The sequence below is a fragment of the Pseudophryne corroboree genome, chromosome 9, assembly GCF_028390025.1.
Source record: "Pseudophryne corroboree isolate aPseCor3 chromosome 9, aPseCor3.hap2, whole genome shotgun sequence".
NCBI lineage: Eukaryota > Metazoa > Chordata > Amphibia > Anura > Myobatrachidae > Pseudophryne > Pseudophryne corroboree.
The window spans coordinates 476,643,641-476,667,228 of record NC_086452.1 but is presented as its reverse complement, the minus strand read 5'-3'; the positions used below and the strand labels follow the sequence as shown (position 1 = coordinate 476,667,228).

The window sequence follows — 23,588 nt, the reverse complement described above, 5'->3', positions numbered from 1 at the left end:
CTCCAGTGACCCCTAGTGGATGAAAAAGAAAACCAAAATGCTCTGGAGTAAGGGTTTGGCAGTCTGATACGCTAGGAGGGTGCTCTATGTAGCTGTGCTGCAATGCATTTACTCCCCACCATTTCCTCCATCCTGCAGTGTACTGCATGTTGGGAATTGCATAGCGCTGACTGGCCCACCAGAAGCAGAGGAAGCGATTATTTTGGGTTCCAGGTACTGAGAACACAAGTCTAGGGCACTGGTGAAGGGAGGCCCACATCACGGGTATCTGGGCGAACATAGCTACCTAAGGAAGTAGATGCCCTCCAAGACGGTGACACCTCCATTACCACAAATGTTTCCTTATTCTGACCTCTGCATGTATAATGTGAACTCTGTTAGCACAGACAGCCATCCGTCAGTCCACCCGACAGGCCTGACTGCACGTGGAAGCCTTGCAGTCAGGATTGCAGGATATATATGGAAGCCGTACCAAGAGGAAGAATCAACGCAGCAACTTGCATATTTCAGATACAGTGGATGATATGTTTGTTTTCAAAACTCCTGTGGACTATAAGCTAAGATTACAGCAAGATGCCACTTTATGCATCTGATAGTTGGCTATTTAGCAGTCATATAGTAATTATAGTGAATACATTTCCTTAAAACTTTTCAGCCATATTTGCACAACAGGAAAAGACGTTTCCTGAATGTAGCAGCTACTTGCCCCTGATCTGGACTAGAAACCTCTTCTTCTTTCTTCCATCAGTGTTGGTAAAAACGAAACCTTTAGCTGTATTTACATAGACCACACTTGATGGAGAAGCGATTTTACATGCTGATGTAAGTACTGGAAGTGTTTGTGACATAGATGGCAGGAGAAGCCTCCAATGAGCCATCTTTACCTATGTGAATGGCAGAACAGTGAAAAGAGTGAAAGCTCTGGAAGTTGTGGCTGTTTGAGAAAATAAGATTTTAAACCTACCAGTAAATCTTTTTCTCCTAGTCCGTAGAGGATGCTGGGGACTCCGTAAGGACCATGGGGTATAGACGGGCTCCGCAGGAGACATGGGCACTCTAAAGACTTTAGGATAGAATGGGTGTGCGCTGGCTCCTCCCTCTATACCCCTCCTCCAGACCTCAGTTAGAGAAACTGTGCCCAGAGGAGACGGACAGTACGAGGAAAGTATTTTTGTTAATCTAAGGACAAGATTCATACCAGCCCACACCATCCACACCGTATGACCTGGAATATACGCAACCAGTTAACAGTATGAACAAAACAGCATCAGCCAAAGACTGATCTTAACTGTAACATAACCCTTATGTAAACAACAACTATATACAAGTCTTGCAGAATAATGTCCGCACTGGGACGGGCGCCCAGCATCCTCTACGGACTAGGAGAAAAAGATTTACCGGTAGGTTTAAAATCTTATTTTCTCTTACGTCCTAGAGGATGCTGGGGACTCCGTAAGAACCATGGGGATTATACCAAAGCTCCAAACCGGGCGGGAGTGCGCAGATGACTCTGCAGCACCGATTGCGCAAACATGAGGTCCTCACCAGCCAGGGTATCACACTTGTAGAATTTTGCAAATGGTGTTTGAACCCGACCAAGTAGCTGCTCGGCAAAGCTGTAAAGCCGAGACGCCTCGGGCAGCCGCCCAAGAAGAGCCCACCTTCCTAGTGGAATGGGCCTTTACCGAATTTGGTAACGGCAATCCAGCCATAGAATGAGCCTGCTGAATCGTGTTACAGATCCAGCGAGCAATAGTCTGCTTAGAAGCAGGAGCGCTAACCTTGTTGGCTGCATACAGGACAAACAGTGCCTCTGTTTTCCTAACCCGAGCCGTACTGGCTACGTAAATTTTTTAAGGCCCTGACTACATCAAGGGACTTGGAATCCTCCAAGTCTCCCGTAGCCACCGGCACCACCATAGGTTGGTTCATATGAAACGATGAAACCACTTTAGGCAAAAAATTGAGGACGAGTCCTCAACTCTGCTCTATCCACATGGAAAATCAGATAGGGGCTTTTGTGAGACAAAGCCGCCAATTCGGACACCCGCCTTGCAGATGCCAAGGCCAACAACATGACCACCTTCCAAGTGAGAAATTTTAATTCAACAGTTTGAAGAGGCTCAAACCAGTGAGATTTTAGTAACTGTAACACCACGTTAAGGTCCCATGGTGCCACTGAGGGCACAAAAGGAGGCTGGATGTGCAGCACTCCCTTTACAAAAGTCTGGACTTCTGGGAGAGAAGCCAATACCTTCTGAAAGAATATAGATAGGGCCGAAATCTGTACCTTAATGGAGCCCAACTTCAGGCCCATATCCACTCCTGTCTGTAGAAAGTGGAGAAAACGGCCCAAGTGGAAATCTTCCGTAGGAGCATTCTTGGCTTCACACCAAGATACATACTTCCTCCAGATACGGTGATAATGTTTCGCCGTCACCTCCTTCCTAGCCTTTATCAGAGTAGGGATGACTTCCTCCAGAATACCTTTCCCAGCTAGGATTCGGTGTTCAACCGCAATGCCGTCAAACGTAACCGCGGTAAGTCTTGGAACACGCAGGGGCCCTGCGTGTTCTCAGGTCCTCCCTGAGAGGAAAAGGCCATGGATCTTCCGTGAGAATCTCCTGAAGATCTGAATAAAAGGCCCATCGAGGCCAATCTGGAACAATGAGTATTGTCTGCACTCTTTTTCGTCTTATGATTCTCAATATTTTTGAGATGAGGAAGAGGAGGGAACACACAGACCGACTGAAAACACCCATAGTGTCACCAGGGCATCTACCGCTACTGCCTGAGGGTCCCTTGACCTGGCACAATACCTCCGAAGCTTCTTGTTGAGGCGTGACGCCATTTCTATTTGAGGAAGTCCCCAAAGACTTATCTCTGCAAAAACTTCTTGATGAAGTCCCCACTCTCCTGGATGGAGATCGTGTCTGCTGAGGAAGTCTGCTTCCCAGTTGTCCACTACCGGAATGAAGACTGCTGACAGAGCGCTTACGTGATTTTCCGTCCAGCGAAGAATCCTGGTGGCTTCCGCCATTGCCACTGCTCCTTGTCCCGCCTTGGCGGTTTACATGAGCCACGGCTGTGACGTTGTCTGATTGAATCAGAATCGGTAGGTCGCTAAGAAGATTCCCCGCTTGTCTTAGGCCGTTGTATATGGCCCTTAATTCTAGAATGTTTATGTGTAGACAAGCCTCCTGGCTTGACCATAGTCACTGAAAGTTTCTTCCTTGTGTGACTGCTCCTCATCCTCGGAGGCTCACGTCCGTGGTCACCAGAACCCAGTCCTGAACGCCGAACCTGCGACCCTCTAGAAGGTGAGCACTCTGCAGCCACCACAGGAGAGACACCCTGGCCCTGGAGGACAGGCTTGTTTTCTGATGAATTTGAAGATGGGACCCAGACCACCTGTCCAGAAGGCCCCACTGAAATGTCCTCGCATGAAACCTGCCGAAGGGGATGGCCTCGTAGGTCGCCACCATTTTTCCCAGTACTCGAGTGCATTGATGGACTGACACTCATTTAGGCTTTAACAGGTCTATGATCATGTTCTGGAGTTCCTGGGCTCTTTACTACCGGGAAAAACCCCCCTCTGTTTTTCCGTATCCAGAATCATGCCCAAAAAAATACAACAGAGTTGTCGGAACCCACTGCGACTTTGGCAGATTTAGAATCCAGCTGTGCTGTTGTAGTACTCTCAGGGAGAGAGACACTGTTTTTAATAACTGCTCCCCTGAACTTGCTTTTATCAGGAGATCGTTCAAGTATGCGATACTTGTGACCCCTTGTTTGCGCAGGAGAACCATTATTTCCGCCATTACCTTTGTGAAATTCTCGGGCCCGTAGAAAGCCCAAACGGCAACGTCTGAAACTGGTAATGACAATCCTGTACAGCGAACCTTAGGTATGCCCAATGAGGAGGATATATGGGGACATGAAGGTATGCATCCTCTATGTCTAGTGACACCCTAAAATCCCCCCCTTTCCAGGCTGGTTATCCTTGCCTTGAGAGATTCCATCTTGAATCTGAACCTCTTTAAATGTAGGTTGGGGAATTTTAGATTCAGAATCGGTCTGACCGAGCCATCCGGCTCTGGGACCACAAATAGGGCTGAATAAAACCCTTTTCCCTGTTGCTCTAGGGGAACCATGATAAACACTTGCTGTTGACCAAGCTTTAGTATGGCAGCCAACATTATTTTCCTCTCCGGGGAAGTAGCTGGCAAGGCCGATTTGAAAATCGGTGTGGAAGCACCTCTTTGATGGATGTGGTAGAGGCCGGGGAGGACACTTTTCATGTGAACTGGCCGTAGCCAGTGATCTTTTCCCTCTACCTCTGGCGAGGAAATAAGGCCACGCCCCTTTCTGAACTTACGCGACCGCAAGGACTGCATCTGTTATTAGGGTGTTTCCTTTTGCTGCGGGGAACATAAGGCAAAAAAAAGACGACTTACCCGCGGTAGCTGTGAAAACCAGGTCCGCGAGGCCCTCCCCAAATAAAACTTCACCCTTGCAAGGTAAAGCTTCCATATGACTCTCCGAGTCCGCATCACCTGTCCATTGACGGGTCCGCAGGGACCTACTAGCAGAACCTGCTATGGCCTTAGCCCTTGAACCCAAACACCCAATATCTCTCGCAGCCTCTCTCATATATAGTGCTGCGTCCTTGATGTGACCTAAGGCCAACACCATACTATCTTTTTCTCGGGTGTCAATGTTAGACGACAAGTTATCAGCCCAAGCTGTAATTGCGCTACCTACCCATGCCGACGCTACTGCAGGTCTAAATAGGGCTCCGGCAGTCGCATAAAATTTATTTTAAGGTAGACTCCTGCCTACTATCCGCAGGATCCTATAGGGCCGCCGTATCAGGGCACGGTAATGCTACCTTCCTGGACCAGGGCGTTAAGGCCTTGTCCAGCGTGGGCGAGGATTCCCACCGTAACCTGTCCTTTGAGGAGAAAGGATACGCCATAATAATACTCTTGGGAACTTGCAGTCTAATGTCAGGAGTTTCCCAAGCTTTTTTAAATAAAATGGTCAGCTCATGAGATGAGTTAGGTTATTTTTCTTTAAATATGCAGACCCTCGTGTCAGGGACAGAGGAGTCCTCTGAGATATGCAAAACAACGTTTATTACAATAAACCTATATTGAATACCGACGCGACTCATGGGTGCAACCTTGCATCATCCTAGTCGACACTGGAGTCGGAATCCGTGTCGGTATCAGTGTCTGCTAACTAGGTAAAGGGACATTTATGGGACCCTGAAGGGTCCTGGGACACAGTAAAAGCCATGGGTTAATTCCCTGCTTGTCTTTGGACTCTGCTTTGTCCAATCTGTAATAAAGCCACATTAGCATTCAAAACATTCCACATGTCCACCCAATCAAGTGTCGGCTGTGCCAACGGATACACCACCACCATCTGCTCTGCTACCTCCCAAGACGAGCCTTCCACTTCAGACATGTCGACACGCACGTACTGACACCCCCCACACACACTGGGATAAATATGGGGACTGACCCACAATAAGGCCCTTTGGAGAGACAGAGAGAGAATGCCAGCACACACCCAGCGCCACAATATGCTGAAACAACGGTCCCAGCCTAAATAGCGCTTTAGATATAAATATATGTACAAACTGCACCAAATAAATGTGCCCCCCCCTCATTTTTGTCCCCTGTTATTGTTCAGCGGGGGAGAGTCTGGGAGCACTTCTATGCAGCATGCTGTGGAGAAAAATGGCGTTGGTTAGTGCTGGAGGATCAAGCCCCGCCCCCTCAACGGCGGGCTTCGGTCCCGCTCAATTTCTTTATACTGGCGGGGGTTTTATATTATATTGCCTCAGCGGTATCTAATATCTGTGCCAGTGCCGTTTATGAGGTAAAAATTGCAGCCCAGGGCGCCCTCCCTGCGCCCTGCACCCGTACAGTGGTGTGTGTGTGTGTGTGTGTGTGTGTGTGTGTGTGTGTGTGTGTGTGTTGGGAGCAATGGCGCGCAGCGTTACCTCAGTGAAGATCTGAAGTCTTCTGACGCCTTTGAAGTCTTCTTTCTTCTCATACTCACCCGGCTTCTATCTTCCGGCTCTGTGAGGGGGATGGCGGCGCAGCTCCGGGACGAACGACGAGGATGAGACCTGTGCTCCGACCCTCTGGAGCTAATGGTGTCCAGTAGCCTAAGAAGCAGAGCCTATCATTTAAGTAGGTCTGCTTCTCTCCCCTCAGTCCCACGATGCAGGGAGTCTGTTGCCCGCAGTGCTCCCTGAAAATACAAAAACCTAACAAAAAGTATTTCAGAGAAACTCAGTAGAGCTCCCCTGCAGTGCATCCAGTCTCCTCTGGGCACAGGATCTAACTGAGGTCTGGAGGAGGGGCATAGAGGGAGGAGCCAGTGCACACCCATTCTAAAGTCTTTAGAGTGCCCATGTCTCCTGCGGAGCCCGTCTATACCCCATGGTCCTTACGGAGTCCCCAGCATCCTCTAGGACGTAAGAGAAAGTAGGAAAATTAGATTTAATAGACAAGAACTGTATTAATCTATTTTAGAATTGTTCAATAAATTAACAGCGTTATAAAAAGTGTAAAAATGGACAATTTCCACCCAAAACTGAAAGTAGTTTTGGGTGAAATACCCGTAGTTACGGATTCCAGCATTCAGTCTCCCTGGTAAGTCACCAGACATCACTACCTGTCAGAGACATCCAGAGATGCCAACTCTCATCTTCAAACAGGCGACACATTATCCCCAATGCAAGCCATGGTGGTACGGGACACCACACAGCATGAACAGCGGGAACCAGGTATGGTGTTCTTTTGGGAGCCTAATTAGATTACTTGTTCTATTCAGTTCTAGGTGTAAGTATGCTTTAGAGATGCATGTAAATGCCTGGGTTAGTATAGAAGAAAAGTATATGGGAAAACAAAGGGGGCAGTAAAAGCGCTGTAGATGGGAGGACACCAACCTTCATCTCCTTCTGCTGGATCAGCGTCAGTTCCTTCTGAGACTTCTTGGTATTCTCATGGAGTGCCATATTTTGCTGTCAGAGAGAAGCAGTTTTATCACACTGACCCAATTATAGATAAAGCATGACACATGGGGATAGGGATCTCATGTTCCTCTCCAGGAGGGACAAACTGCTCTGTTCCTGGACTTCCCTCAATGTAGGATTACCATCACCTGTGTGGAACTAGTTACCTGATAAGAAGGGTGTTTCACCACAGGTGATGGCAATCATAAATTAAGATGAAAGTCCAGCAGCCGAGCATTCTGTCCCTCCTGGAGAGGGTCATGTTGGGAGATATGGGACAAGGATCTCAGCACATAGAGCATGATACACGGGGACAGGGATCTCATGTTCCTCAGCACACAGAGCATGATACGTGGGGACAGGGATCTCATGTTCCTCAGCACATAGAGCATGATACACGGGGACAGGGATCTCATGTTCCTCAGCATATAAAGCATGATACACAGGGACAGGGATCTCATGTTCCTCAGCATATAAAGCATGATACACGGGGACAGGGATCTCATGTTCCTCAGCACATAGAGCATGATACAAGGGGACAGGGATCTCATGTTCCTCAGCATATAAAGCATGATACACGGGGACAGGGATCTCATGTTCCTCAGCACATAGAGCATGATACACGGGGACAGGGATCTCATGTTCCTCAGCACATAGAGCATGATACACGGGGACAGGGATCTCATGTTCCTCAGCACATAGAGCATGATACACGGGGACAGGGATCTCATGTTCCTCAGCACATAGAGCATGATACACGGGGACAGGGATCTCATGTTCCTCAGCACATAAAGCATGATACACGGGGACAGGGATCTCATGTTCCTCAGCACATAGAGCATGATACACGGGGACAGGGATCTCATGTTCCTCAGCACATAAAGCATGATACACGGGGACAAGGATCTCATGTTCCTCAGCACATAGAGCATGATACACTGGGACAGGGATCTCATGTTCCTCCGCACATAGAGCATGATACACAGGGACCTCATGTTCCTCAGCACATAAAGCATGATACACGGGGACAAGGATCTCATGTTCCTCAGCACATAGAGCATGATACACGGGGATAGGGATCTCATGTTCCTCCGCACATAAAGCATGATACACGGGGACAGGGATCTCATGTTCCTCAGCACATAGAGCATGATACACGGGGACAGGGATCTCATGTTCCTCAGCATATAAAGCATGATACACGGGGACAGGGATCTCATGTTCCTCAGCACATAGAGCATGATACAAGGGGACAGGGATCTCATGTTCCTCAGCATATAAAGCATGATACACGGGGACAGGGATCTCATGTTCCTCAGCACATAGAGCATGATACACGGGGATAGGGATCTCATGTTCCTCCGCACATAAAGCATGATACACGGGGACAAGGATCTCATGTTCTTCAGCACATAAAGCATGATACACGGGGACAAGGATCTCATGTTCCTCAGCACATAGAGCATGATACACAGGGACAGGGATCTCATGTTCCTCCGCACATAAAGCATGATACACGGGGACAAGGATCTCATGTTCTTCAGCACATAAAGCATGATACACGGGGACAGGGATCTCGTGTTCCTCAGCACATAGAGCATGATACACAGGGACAGGGATCTCATGTTCCTCCGCACATAAAGCATGATACACGGGGACAAGGATCTCATTGTTCTTCAGCACATAAAGCATGATACACGGGGACAGGGATCTCATGTTCCTCAGCACATAGAGCATGATACACGGGGACAGGGATCTCATGTTCCTCCGCACATAAAGCATGATACACGGGGACAGGGATCTCATGTTCCTCAGCACATAGAGCATGATACACTGGGACAGGGATCTCATGTTCCTCAGCACATAGAGCATGATACACAGGGACCTCATGTTCCTCAGCACATAAAGCATGATACACGGGGACAAGGATCTCATGTTCCTCAGCACATAGAGCATGATACACGGGGATAGGGATCTCATGTTCCTCCGCACATAGAGCATGATACACGGGGACAGGGATCTCATGTTCCTCAGCACATAGAGCATGATACACAGGGACAGGGATCTCATGTTCCTCCGCACATAAAGCATGATACACGGGGATAGGGATCTCATGTTCCTCCGCACATAAAGCATGATACACGGGGACAGGGATCTCATGTTCCTCAGCACATAGAGCATGATACACGGGGACAGGGATCTCATGTTCCTCCGCACATAAAGCATGATACACGGGGACAAGGATCTCATGTTCCTCAGCACATAGAGCATGATACACGGGGATAGGGATCTCATGTTCCTCCGCACATAAAGCATGATACACGGGGACAAGGATCTCATGTTCTTCAGCACATAGAGCATGATACACGGGGACAGGGATCTCATGTTCCTCCGCACATAGAGCATGATACACGGGGACAGGGATCTCATGTTCCTCCGCACATAGAGCATGATACACGGGGACAGGGATCTCACGTTCCTCCGCACATAAAGCATGATACACGGGGACAGGGATCTCATGTTCCTCAGCACAGAGCATGATACACGGGGACAGGGATCTCATGTTCCTCAGCACATAGAGCATGATACACGGGGACAGGGATCTCATGTTCCTCCGCACATAGAGCATGATACACGGGGACAAGGATCTCATGTTCCTCAGCACATAGAGCATGATACACTGGGACAGGGATCTCATGTTCCTCAGCACATAGAGCATGATACACAGGGACCTCATGTTCCTCAGCACATAAAGCATGATACACGGGGACAGGGATCTCATGTTCCTCCGCACATAAAGCATGATACACGGGGACAAGGAGCTCATGTTCCTCAGCACATAGAGCATGATACACGGGGACAGGGATCTCATGTTCCTCAGCACATAAAGCATGATACACGGGGACAGGGATCTCATGTTCCTCAGCACATAGAGCATGATACACGGGGACAGGGATCTCATGTTCCTCAGCACATAAAGCATGATACACGGGGACAGGGATCTCATGTTCCTCAGCACATAAAGCATGATACACGGGGACAAGGATCTCATGTTCCTCCGCACATAGAGCATGATACACAGGGACAGGGATCTCATGTTCCTCCGCACATAGAGCATGATACACAGGGACAGGGATCTCATGTTCCTCAGCACATAAAGCATGATACACAGGGACAGGGATCTCATGTTCCTCCGCACATAGAGCATGATACACGGGGACAGGGATCTCATGTTCCTCAGCACATAGAGCATGATACACGGGGACAGGGATCTCATGTTCCTCAGCACATAAAGCATGATACACGGGGACAGGGATCTCATGTTCCTCAGCACATAAAGCATGATACACGGGGACAAGGATCTCATGTTCCTCCGCACATAAAGCATGATACGTGGGGACAGGGATCTCATGTTCCTCAGCACATAGAGCATGATACACAGGGACAGGGATCTCATGTTCCTCCGCACATAGAGCATGATACACAGGGACAGGGATCTCATGTTCCTCAGCACATAAAGCATGATACACAGGGACAGGGATCTCATGTTCCTCAGCACATAAAGCATGATACACAGGGACAGGGATCTCATGTTCCTCAGCATATAAAGCATGATACACGGGGACAGGGATCTCATGTTCCTCAGCATATAAAGCATGATACACAGGAACAGGGATCTCATGTTCCTCAGCACATAGAGCATGATACACTGGGACAGGGATCTCATGTTCCTCAGCATATAAAGCATGATACACGGGGACAGGGATCTCATGTTCCTCAGCATATAAAGCATGATACACAGGGACAGGGATCTCATGTTCCTCCGCACATAGAGCATGATACACGGGGACAAGGATCTCATGTTCCTCCGCACATAAAGCATGATACACGGGGACAAGGATCTCATGTTCCTCAGCACATAGAGCATGATACACGGGGATAGGGATCTCATGTTCCTCCGCACATAAAGCATGATACACGGGGACAGGGATCTCATGTTCCTCAGCACATAGAGCATGATACACGGGGACAGGGATCTCATGTTCCTCCGCACATAAAGCATGATACACGGGGACAGGGATCTCATGTTCCTCAGCACATAGAGCATGATACACGGGGACAGGGATCTCATGTTCCTCAGCACATAAAGCATGATACACGGGGACAAGGATCTCCTGTTCCTCAGCACATAGAGCATGATACACTGGGACAGGGATCTCATGTTCCTCCGCACAGAGCATGATACACAGGGACCTCATGTTCCTCAGCACATAAAGCATGATACACGGGGACAAGGATCTCATGTTCCTCAGCACATAGAGCATGATACACGGGGATAGGGATCTCATGTTCCTCCGCACATAAAGCATGATACACGGGGACAGGGATCTCATGTTCCTCAGCACATAGAGCATGATACACGGGGACAGGGATCTCATGTTCCTCCGCACATAAAGCATGATACACGGGGACAAGGATCTCATGTTCCTCCGCACATAAAGCATGATACACGGGGACAGGGATCTCATGTTCCTCAGCACATAGAGCATGATACACGGGGACAGGGATCTCATGTTCCTCAGCACATAGAGCATGATACACGGGGACAGGGATCTCATGTTCCTCCGCACATAGAGCATGATACACGGGGACAAGGATCTCATGTTCCTCAGCACATAGAGCATGATACACGGGGACAGGGATCTCATGTTCCTCAGCATATAAAGCATGATACAAGGGGACAGGGATCTCATGTTCCTCAGCATATAAAGCATGATACAAGGGGACAGGGATCTCATGTTCCTCAGCATATAAAGCATGATACAAGGGGACAGGGATCTCATGATCCTCAGCACAAAGCTTGACACACGGGGACAGGGATCTCATGTTCCTCAGCACATAAAGCATGATACACGGGGACAGGGATCTCATGTTTCTCTCCAGGAGGGACAAAATGCTCTGTTCCTGGACTTCCCTCAATGTAGGATTACCATCACCTGTGTTTAACTAGTTACCTGATAAGAAGGGTGTTTCACCCCAGGTGATGGCAATCATAAATTAAGATGAAAGTCCAGCAGCCGAGCATTCTGTCCCTCCTGGAGAGGGTCATGTTGGGAGGTATGGGACAAGGATCTCATGTTCCTCAGCACAAAGCATGGCACATGGGGACAGGGATCTCATGTTCCTCAGCACATATATCACATGGCGATGTAATTACCTTGTGCAGCAGCGACAGCATCTGATGCTTGATTAGAGTCTCCTTACTGAAGAACTGGCGGCGGCAAAGCAGACAAACCATTTTCTTCCAATCCGTCAACTTATCATCTTTGCTGCTACTGGCGACGGGGGCAACGGGTTTAGGAATCGGTTTTGGAGCAGGAGGTGGAGGAGGGGGAGGGGGCTTCTTGCGTAACGGGGGCAGCACCAGTTCTTCCTGCTCTTCCTCTTCATCACTGTCTCCATATTCTCCAAGTAGCTTAATCAGAGGGTTATCCTTTAGCTTCATAGAAACACAGAGAAAGAATGAGATTGGAAGATGAAACAGAGGGGGTCATTCCGAGTTGTTCGCTCGTTATTTTTTTGTCGCAACGGAGCGATTAGTTGCTAATGCGCATGCGCAATGTCCGCAGTGCGACTGCGCCAAGTAAATTTGCTATGCAGTTAGGTATTTTACTCACGGCATTACGAGGTTTTTTCTTCGTTCTGGTGATCGTAATGTGATTGACAGGAAGTGGGTGTTTCTGGGCGGAAACATGCCGTTTTATGGGTGTGTGCGAAAAAACGCTACCGTTTCTGGGAAAAACGCGGGAGTGGCTGGAGAAACGGAGAAGTGTCTGGGTGAACGCTGGGTGTGTTTGTGACGTCAAACCAGGAACGAAACTGACTGAACTGATCGCAGAAGCCGAGTAAGTGTGGAGCTACTCAGAAACTGCTAAGAAGTGTCTATTCGCAATTCTGCTAATCTTTCGTTCGCAATTTTGATAAGCTAAGATTCACTCCCAGTAGGCGGCAGCTTAGCGTGTGCAATGCTGCTAAAAGCAGCTTGCGAGCGAACAACTCGGAATGACCACCAGAGTCCAGCACCTCACATACTTTCTGCAGGACGTGCAGGGAACCTAGACCAGACTTGAAGTGATTAGCGGAGGACCGCTTAGACATTGTAGACTACTTGGGTTCCAAAACACTTAGTGTATCGTTGCAAAATGAGAAACACCACGCAGCCTGCCTCTCAGCTCCAGAAACAGCTGATGACCGAGTTACTGCCAGACACGTGGCAGATTGTATGGACTGATATCACAGGTGTGCCCCCCTCTTACACAGAGATCCTCAACATAAGGATTGCTTGGGGACAGTACTGAGACCACTGTTCTGCAGTGTAGGATGTCAGGAAATCTACTTCTACAAAGAGGAAACGTCACAAAAATACACCGGAAGTTGACACGTGGTTGCCTGGAGTGCAACTGTAAATGACCGGAACACTGCGAAGTACCCAGTTATTGGTGTGTGAGCGCCCACAGCTTATACGGGCGAGTAGTGGAATCCAACACCGCAATCTGCAAAATGTTTGAAAGAATTCTGCAGGTGAAAGTGTAAGCTATATCTATGTGTAATCTGATATAAAACCATGTACAGCGGCAACACGCTCGCGATAAAGGTAAATAAAATATTACCGAAAACTGGGTGGGACTATCTCAGAGAGGGTGTGGTGAGCTATTTAGTGGGCGGGGCATGTATAATGACACACATTGCTGGTGAAGAGACCTCTTTTATCCCTACTGATCTCGTAGCCGCCCTACAGTATAAAACAGAGTAATTACCTCGGGCGCCGGCTCTTCCTTCTTTGTCATCTGGGGAGGTAACGGCCTTTTAAATGGATCTTCATTACCATCTTCCTCCTAAAAATTAAAGTTCTGTTTACTAGAAATTGTAATATATACAATCTCGCTAGTGCGACCTCTATAGAACATCCGTTGGGATGTTCTTTACAACAGATGATACAACTGGTAATACCCTGCTAAAGAGGGGCTCTCAGTGTCCCACAACATACATAGAGATACAGCAAGCTCCTGGACACCAGTTACCAACTCATTGCTGGGTGTCTCAGCTGACCAGACTTGAGGGACTCCACAAGTTCACGCACAACACGGGGCCTGTGTACAATGTTCAATAAACCATGCAGGAGGAAAAACAACAAAAGCAGCTTTTGATATGTCTGACCATCCCACCTTGTCCTCAGTGAAGCCTCTTCTTCTCTGGGTCGCAGGCTCCTTCCCAGGGGCTCGGAGAGGCTGCTCTTCCTTTGTATGCTGAAACACAGGACACGTCCAATGTAACCAATTCAGTTATAGGAACCCAAGCATGAAAGGTCTCATTACACCTTGCACCTATAAACTAGACCTCAAGTATGTTATCCATCTGTGCCGGCTCCAGGGGAATGTGCTCTCCCCCCATCATTTCCAACCTTTCTACTCCTACCAACAGTGATGCCCCCCCGCAAGTGATGATTACACTGCAATGAGCTTCAGTGGCTGGATAATGAATGGTGAGCCCTGCCTAATCTCTACAGTACACAATCAATTACAGACATCCAGGTTTATATACTGCCGAGACATTACACAAAGTATCAGATTCTCTCAAAGCATAGTGAAAGAATTACCTGCATTTTGGAAGCATCAAAAACGGCATTTGTCAAAGGGTCCACGTACGAGCCAGTTTTGGGATCAAAGACAAAACTTGGACCATTACGGTCAACTGTAAAATAAAACTTCAACATCAATGTCTTGTAGTGGGCTTAATGAGGATGTATCACCAAGATAGAGCACTTACAGCAGACCGGACTCCTGAGCCTCCATACCTCACTGCTATGAGGCTGGGGGACACAGCTCCAGGAGAAAAAACAGAGCACTGGATACAATGCCCTATCCTAAAGCAAATACTCCACTGTATTGTATATACAGTAGGTCACTAGAATGCTCCCTGTATTGTATATAGGTCACTAGAATGCTCCTTGTATTTTATATAGGTCACTAGAATGCTCCCTGTATTTTATATAGGTCACTAGAATGCTCCCTGTATTTTATATAGGTCACTAGAATACTCCCTGTATTGTATATAGGTCACTAGAATGCTCCCTGTATTGTATATAGGTCACTAGAAAGTTATCGGTATTGTATATATGTCATTAGAATGCTCCCTGTATTGTATATACAATAGGTCACTAGAATGCTCCCTGTGTTGTATATACAGTAGGTCACTAGAATGCTCCCTGTGTTGTATATACAGTAGGTCACTAGAATGCTCCCTGTATTGTATATACAGTAGGTCACTAGAATGCTCCCTGTATTTTATATAGGTCACTAGAATGCTCCCTGTATTGTATATAGGTCACTAGAATACTCCCTGTATTTTATATAGGTCACTAGAATGCTCCCTGTATTGTATATAGGTCACTAGAATACTCCCTGTATTGTATATAGGTCACTAGAATGCTCCCTGTATTGTATATAGGTCACTAGAAAGTTACCGGTATTGTATATATGTCATTAGAATGCTCCCTGTATTGTATATACAATAGGTCACTAGAATGCTCCCTGTGTTGTATTATACAGTAGGTCACTAGAATGCTCCCTGTGTTGTATATACAGTAGGTCACTAAAATGCGCCCTGTGTTGTATATAGGTCACTAGAATGCGCTGTGTATTGTATAGCAATCATGAAACTGGGCACTCTAGACTGTATAAAGGTCACTGACACCGATACGGTTTTGTCAGAATGGGCTGGTGGGTGTTGTATCTGCTCTGTGACATAGTCACATTAAGCCACAACCACATTACACAAACCACCCCTACCAGTGTGTTTTTACCATTGCTATGTGCTGGTAGAAAGACCAGGGCCACCTGATTGCACTTGCCCTCTAGTGCTAAAAGTTGGCAATCAGCCCCTGGGTCTGTCTTAAGCTAAAGTTTCCAAAAATGTGTTCTGTTGGAAGCGAAGAGGAATGGTGGCAATGATAGGAAAGCCTGTATTACACTGTGGGATCACGTCTGGCTATAGTTACATATAGTATATAAGTATATACGCTATGGACGGCACATATTCCCCACTTCTTACCCTTTCCTTTATTTCCAGGGCCTTTTCTGCGTGGTCCTCTGTGCCTCCGGCCCTGTGAGCAGAAACATGGAACACAATACAGGTTGGGGGTTGGATTGAGTGATAAACACAACTCCTGGGTCATTCCATGAAAATGGTTTTTTATGTAACGTTTGTTATCAGTTTTCATGTCAAGCTTTGCATCAAAATGAAAGCATATCCTGTACCACACAAACATTTACTATGCACAAAATATTCAAAATACACATGCTCAAAAAAATAAGATTTTACTTACCGATAAATCTATTTCTCGTAGTCCGTAGTGGATGCTGGGACTCCGTCAGGACCATGGGGAATAGCGGCTCCGCAGGAGACAGGGCACAAAATTTAAAAGTTTGACCACTAGGTGGTGTGTACTGGCTCCTCCCCCTATGACCCTCCTCCAAGCCTCAGTTAGGATACTGTGCCCGGACGAGCGTACACAATAAGGAAGGATTTTGAATCCCGGGTAAGACTCATACCAGCCACACCGTACAACTTGTGATCTGAACCCAGTTAACAGTATGACAAACGTAGGAGCCTCTGAACAGACGGCTCACAACAATAACAACCCGATTTTTTTGTAACAATAACTATGCACAAGTATTGCAGACAATCCGCACTTGGGATGGGCGCCCAGCATCCACTACGGACTACGAGAAATAGATTTATCGGTAAGTAAAATCTTATTTTCTCTGACGTCCTAGTGGATGCTGGGACTCCGTCAGGACCATGGGGATTATACCAAAGCTCCCAAACGGGCGGGAGAGTGCGGATGACTCTGCAGCACCGAATGAGAGAACTCCAGGTCCTCCTTAGCCAGGGTATCAAATTTGTAGAATTTTACAAACGTGTTCTCCCCTGACCACGTAGCTGCTCGGCAGAGTTGTAATGCCGAGACCCCTCGGGCAGCCGCCCAAGATGAGCCCACCTTCCTTGTGGAATGGGCCTTGACAGATTTAGGCTGTGGCAGGCCTGCCACAGAATGTGCAAGTTGAATTGTGCTACAAATCCAACGAGCAATCGTCTGCGTAGAAGCAGGAGCACCCAGCTTGTTGGGTGCATACAGTATAAACAGCGAGTCAGATTTTCTGACTCCAGCCGTCCTTGAAATATATATTTTCAATGCTCTGACAACGTCCAGCAACTTGGAATCCTCCAAATCGCTAGTAGCCGCAGGCACCACAATAGGCTGGTTCAGGTGAAACGCTGAAACCACCTTAGGCAGAAAGTGAGGACGCGTCCGCAGTTCTGCCCTGTCCGAATGGAAAATCAGATATGGGCTTTTATACGATAAAGCCGCCAATTCTGACACTCTCCTGGCTGAAGCCAGGGCCAGTAGCATGGTTACTTTCCATGTAAGATATTTCAAATCCACCGATTTGAGTGGCTCAAACCAATGGGATTTGAGAAAATCCAAAACTACATTAAGATCCCACGGTGCCACTGGGGGCACAACCGGGGGCTGTATATGTAGTACTCCTTTTACAAAAGTCTGGACTTCAGGAACTGAAGCCAATTCTTTCTGGAAGAAAATCGACAGGGCCGAAATTTGAACCTTAATGGACCCTAATTTGAGGCCCATAGACAATCCTGTTTGCAGGAAATGTAGGAATCGACCCAGTTGAAATTCCTCCGTCGGGGCCTTCCTGGCCTCACACCACGCAACATATTTTCTCCAAATGCGGTGATAATGTTGTGCAGTCACCTCCTTCCTGGCTTTTACCAGGGTAGGGATGACCTCTTCCGGAATGCCTTTTTCCCTTAGGATTCGGCGTTCAACCGCCATGCCGTCAAACGCAGCCGCGGTAAGTCTTGGAATAGACACGGTCCCTGCTGAAGCAGGTCCCGTCTTAGAGGTAGAGGCCACGGATCTTCCGTGAGCATCTCCTGAAGTTCCGGGTACCAAGTTCTTCTTGGCCAATCCGGAGCCACGAGTATCGTTCTTACTCCCCTTTGCCGTATAATTCTCAGTACTTTTGGTATGAGAGGCAGAGGAGGAAACACATACACTGACTGGTACACCCATGGTGTTACCAGAGCGTCTACAGCTATTGCCTGAGGGTCTCTTGACCTGGCGCAATACCTGTCCAGTTTTTTGTTGAGGCGGGACGCCATCATGTCCACCATTGGTCTTTCCCAATGGACCACAATCATGTGGAAGACTTCTGGATGAAGTCCCCACTCTCCCGGGTGCAGATCGTGTCTGCTGAGGAAGTCTGCTTCCCAGTTGTCCACTCCCGGGATGAACACAGCTGACAGTGCTAACACATGATTTTCTGCCCAGCGGAGAATCCTTGCAGCTTCTGCCATTGCCCTCCTGCTTCTTGTGCTGCCCTGTCTGTTTACGTGGGCGACTGCCGTGATGTTGTCCGACTGAATCAACACCGGCTGACCCTGAAGCAGAGGTTTTGCCAGGCTTAGAGCATTGTAGATTGCTCTTAGCTCCAGTATATTTATGTGAAGAGACGTCTCCAGGCTTGACCACACGCCCTGGAAGTTTCTTCCCTGTGTGACCGCTCCCCAGCCTCTCAGGCTGGCATCCGTGGTCACTAGGACCCAGTTCTGTATGCCGAATCTGCGGCCCTCTAACAGATGAGCACTCTGCAACCACCATAGCAGAGACACTCTTGTCCTTGTGGACAATTTTATCCGCTGATGCATCTGCAGATGCGATCCGGACCATTTGTCCAGCAGATCCCACTGAAAAGTTTGTGCATGGAATCTGCCGAATGGAATCGCTTCGTAAGAAGCTACCATTTTTCCCAGGACTCTTGTGCATTGATGCACAGATACTTTTCCTGGTTTTAGGAGGTTCCTGATTAGATCGGATAACTCCCTGGCTTTCTCCTCCGGAAGAAATACCTTTTTCTGAACAGTGTCCAGAATCATCCCTAGGAACAACAGACGTGTCGTCGGGATCAGTTGGGATTTTGGAAAATTCAGAATCCACCCGTGTTGTTGGAGCACTACTTGGGTTAGTGCTACTCCGACCTCCAGCTGTTCTCTGGATCTTGCCCTTATCAGGAGATCGTCCAAGTAAGGGATAATTAAGACGCCTTCTCTTCGAAGAAGGATCATCATTTCGGCCATTACCTTGGTAAAGACCCGGGGTGCCGTGGACAATCCAAACGGCAGCGTCTGAAACTGATAATGACAGTTTTGGACCACGAACCTGAGGTACCCTTGGTGTGAAGGACAAATTGGAACATGAAGGTAAGCATCCTTGATGTCCAAGGACACCATAAAATCCCCTTCTTCCAGATTCGCTATCACTGCTCTGAGTGACTCCATCTTGAACTTGAATTTTTGTATGTACAGGTTCAGAGATTTTAGATTTAGACTCGGTCTTACCGAGTTGTCCGGCTTCGGTACCACAAATAGCGTGGAGTAATACCCCTGTCCCTGTTGTAGGAGGAGTACCTTGACTATCACCTGCTGAGAATACAGCTTGTGAATGGCCTCCAATACCGTCGCCCTGTCGGAGGGAGACGTTGGCAAAGCAGACTTTAGGAAACGGCGAGGAGGGGACTTCTCGAATTCCAACCTGTAACCCTGAGATACTACCTGCAGGATCCAGGGGTCCACCTGCGAGTGAGCCCACTGTGCGCTGAAATGTTTGAGGCGACCCCCCACCGCCCCTGAGTCTTCTTATAGGAACGAAAGGACTGCGGCTGAAAAGCCTGCGGCTTTTTCTGCTGGGAGGTGACCTGGGGTAAAAAGGTGGATTTTCCGGCCGTTGCCGTGGCCACCAGATCCGATAGACCGACCCCAAATAATTCCTCCCCCTTATACGGCAATACTTCCATATGTCGTTTGGAATCCGCATCACCTGACCACTGGCGCGTCCATAAACTTCTTCTGGCAGATATGGACATCGCACTTACTCTTGATGCCAGAGTGCAAATATCTCTCCGAGCATCTCGCATATAAAGAAATGCATCCTTTAACTGCTCTATAGTCAGTAAAATACTGTCCCTATCCAGGGTATCAATATTTTCAGACAGTGACTCCGACCAAGCCACGCCAGCACTGCACATCCAGGCTGAGGCGATTGCTGGTCTCAGTATAACACCCGTATGTGTGTATATACTTTTTAATGTATTCTCCAGCCTCCTATCAGCTGGATCCTTGAGGGCGGCCGTATCAGGAGACGGTAACGCCACTTGCTTTGATAAGCGTGTGAGCGCCTTATCCACCCTAGGAGGTGTTTCCCAGCGCGCCCTAACCTCTGGCGGGAAAGGGTATAATGCCAATAACTTCTTTGAAATTAGCAGTTTTCTATCTGGGGTAACCCACGCTTCATCACACACTTCATTCAGTTCCTCTGATTCAGGAAAAACTATTGGTAGTTTTTTCACACCCCACATAATACCCCTTTTTGTGGTACTTGCAGTATCAGAGATATGCAAAGCCTCCTTCATTGCCGTGATCATATAACGTGTGGCCCTACTGGAAAATACGTTTGTTTCTTCACCGTCGACACTGGATTCAGTGTCAGTGTCTGGGTCTGTGTCGACCGACTGAGGTAAAGGGCGTTTTACAGCCCCTGACGGTGTCTGAGACGCCTGGACAGGTACTAACTGGTTTGCCGGCTGTCTCATGTCGTCAACCGACTTTTGTAGCGTGCTGACACTATCCCGTAATTCCATAAACAAAGCCATCCATTCTGGTGTCGACTCCCTAGGGGGTGACATCATTACAGGCAATTGCTCCGCCTCCACGTCAACATCGTCCTCATACATGTCGACACACACGTACCGACACAGCAGACACACAGGGAATGCTCTGATAGAAGACAGGACCCCACTAGCCCTTTGGGGAGACAGAGGGAGAGTTTGCCAGCACACACCCAAGCGCTATAAATATATATAGGGACAACCTTAATAAGTGTGTTCTCTTTATAGCAGCTCAAATATTATAAATATCGCCAATAAGTGCCCCCCCTCTCTGTTTTTACCCTGTTTCTGTAGTGCAGTGCAGGGGAGAGTCCTGGGAGCCTTCCTCGCAGCGGAGCTGGGCAGGAAAATGGCGCTGTGTGCTGAGGAGAATAGGCCCCGCCCCCTTTTCGGCGGGCTTCTTCTCCCGGTTTTTTTGGAACCTGGCAGGGGTTAAATACATCCATATAGCCCCAGGGGCTATATGTGATATATTTTAGCCAGAATAGGTATATTACATTGCTGCCCAGGGCGCCCCCCCCAGCGCCCTGCACCCTCAGTGACCGCTGGTGTGAAGTGTGCGGAGAGCAATAGCGCACAGGCAGTGCTGTGCGCTACCTCATGAAGACTGAGACGTCTTCTGCCGCCGGTTTCTGGACCTCTTCTCTATTCGGCATCTGCAAGGGGGTCGGCGGCGCGGCTCCGGTGACCCATCCAGGCTGTACCTGTGATCGTCCCTCTGGAGCTAGTGTCCAGTAGCCTAAGAAGCAAATCCATCCTGCACGCAGGTGAGTTCACTTCTTCTCCCCTAGGTCCCTCGTTGCAGTGAGCCTGTTGCCAGCAGGACTCACTGAAAATAAAAAACCTAACAAACTTTTTCTAAGCAGCTCTTTAGGAGAGCCACCTAGATTGCACCCTGCTCGGACGGGCACAAAAACCTAACTGAGGCTTGGAGGAGGGTCATAGGGGGAGGAGCCAGTACACACCACCTAGTGGCCAAACTTTTAAATTTTGTGCCCTGTCTCCTGCGGAGCCGCTATTCCCCATGGTCCTGACGGAGTCCCAGCATCCACTAGGACGTCAGAGAAAATATATATTTCACATGAAATATATTTCAAAATGTAACGTTTGTTACCATGGAATAACCCTCCTCTTTATCACAATATTATATATACATTTACAGTATATCTACATATATCAGTCTATGTATATCTATCTCCATCTCCCTTTTATATCTATATATCCATCATACATTCTACTCACCTTTCTTGGAGCCGCTTTAGCACCTTTCTGAGCCTTTGGCTGATCGTCCCTATGGGGAAGCAGAAGATAAGATCTTAGATCTAGAATTTACTATATAATATTGTTGGACGCAATGATGCCACATACTACAATATGGAATGCAAGAAATGTTCATGGTTCCCCTGTACGCGTACGCCCAGCGTATCAATCTGTTCAGATCGGACACATCTACTTTATCGCCAAAAACATACAACAGATAGTGTCCAGCACGTACCGTCTCCGCCCGAGTGCCAGATGCACGTTTATTGGCTTCCCATCTATTTTGAGTGGTGTTTTCCGCTCACGCATCTGCGCTGTAAGCCGTGTCGCCTCCTGGTGTGAAGAATTGAATTTGTTAGAGGCGATTAGCTTGTTACTAAGAATACAAATAGGTTTTTGAATACAATCCGGTCAATCCTTTTCTCGGAGTCCATAAGGGATATTGAGGACACGTTAGTACGATGGGGATAGACGGGGTCCAAAGGAGCCAGCGCACTTTAAATTTCTTCAACTGGGTGTGCTGGCTCCTCCCCTCTATGCCCCCTCCCACAGGCAGTTATAGGTAAAACAGTGCACGAAGGAGAATTACCTACTTGAGAGAAGGAACATAACAGTAAGTGTGGTGAGATTTACACACCAGCACATAACCGGGCCAGCAACAGCTGGCAACAGAAACAGCAACAGCTGAACAGGTAACACCTAACAGAGAACCTGCAGAAAGTCACCGCACAGAGGCAGGCACCCAATATCCCTTATGGACTACGAGAAAAGGATTTACCGGTAGGTATTTAATATCCCATTTTCTCTAGCATGCATAAGGGATATTGGGGACATTTTAGTACGATGGGGATGTCCCAAAGCTTCCAGAACGGGCGGGAACGTGTGGAGACACCTGCAGCACCACCTGCCCAAACTGGGTATCCACTTTGGCTAGGGTATCAAACTTGTAGAACTTCACAAAGGTGTTCTTCCCCGACCAGGTAGCAGCTCGGGACAGTTGCAGAGCTGAGACTCCACGGGCAGCCGCCCAGGAAGACCCCACCGATCTAGTAGAGTGGACTTTCAGAGACTGTGGAACAGGTAAGGCTGCAGACACATAGGCCTGTTGGATAGTAAGTCGAAGCCAACGAGCAATGTACTGCTTTGGAGCAGGGCAACCCTTTTTTCAGCGAATCATATAGCACAAACAAGGAATCAGTCTTTCTGATCCGAGCCATCCTCTTGACATAGATTTTCAAGGCTCGCACCGTATCCAATGCCTCCGGAGGAGCAGAAGTGCCAGAACTAGACAGAATCACAATAGGTTGATTCATGTGAAACGCAGAGACCACCTTCGGCAGGAACTGCTGTCTGGTCGTGCGCTCCGCTCTGTTCTCATGAAAGACCAATTACGGACTTTTACACAATAAGGCCCCCAATTCTGAGACACGCCTAGCAGAAGCCAGGGCCAGTAACATCACTGTCTTCCACCGTCATCAGTGGTTCAA

At 48.1% G+C, this 23,588-nt stretch overlaps 1 protein-coding gene across 5 annotated transcripts in view; it reads right to left on the bottom strand.

The window, feature by feature from the left end:
- LOC134958672 (RNA-binding protein 6-like) overlaps positions 1 to 23,588 on the bottom strand; it is a 196,996-nt gene that overhangs the window by 54,846 nt on the left and 118,562 nt on the right. For all 5 annotated transcript variants that reach the window (XM_063941409.1, XM_063941412.1, XM_063941411.1 and 2 more), the window contains 8 exons: positions 22,337 to 22,434; positions 22,084 to 22,132; positions 16,145 to 16,196; positions 14,691 to 14,785; positions 14,260 to 14,340; positions 13,852 to 13,929; positions 12,252 to 12,533; positions 6,968 to 7,042 (listed from right to left, as the gene is read on the bottom strand). In XM_063941409.1, the coding sequence (XP_063797479.1) occupies positions 6,968 to 7,042; positions 12,252 to 12,533; positions 13,852 to 13,929; positions 14,260 to 14,340; positions 14,691 to 14,785; positions 16,145 to 16,196; positions 22,084 to 22,132; positions 22,337 to 22,434 (810 nt within the window). The remainder of the gene's footprint in view (positions 1 to 6,967; positions 7,043 to 12,251; positions 12,534 to 13,851; positions 13,930 to 14,259; positions 14,341 to 14,690; positions 14,786 to 16,144; positions 16,197 to 22,083; positions 22,133 to 22,336; positions 22,435 to 23,588) is intronic.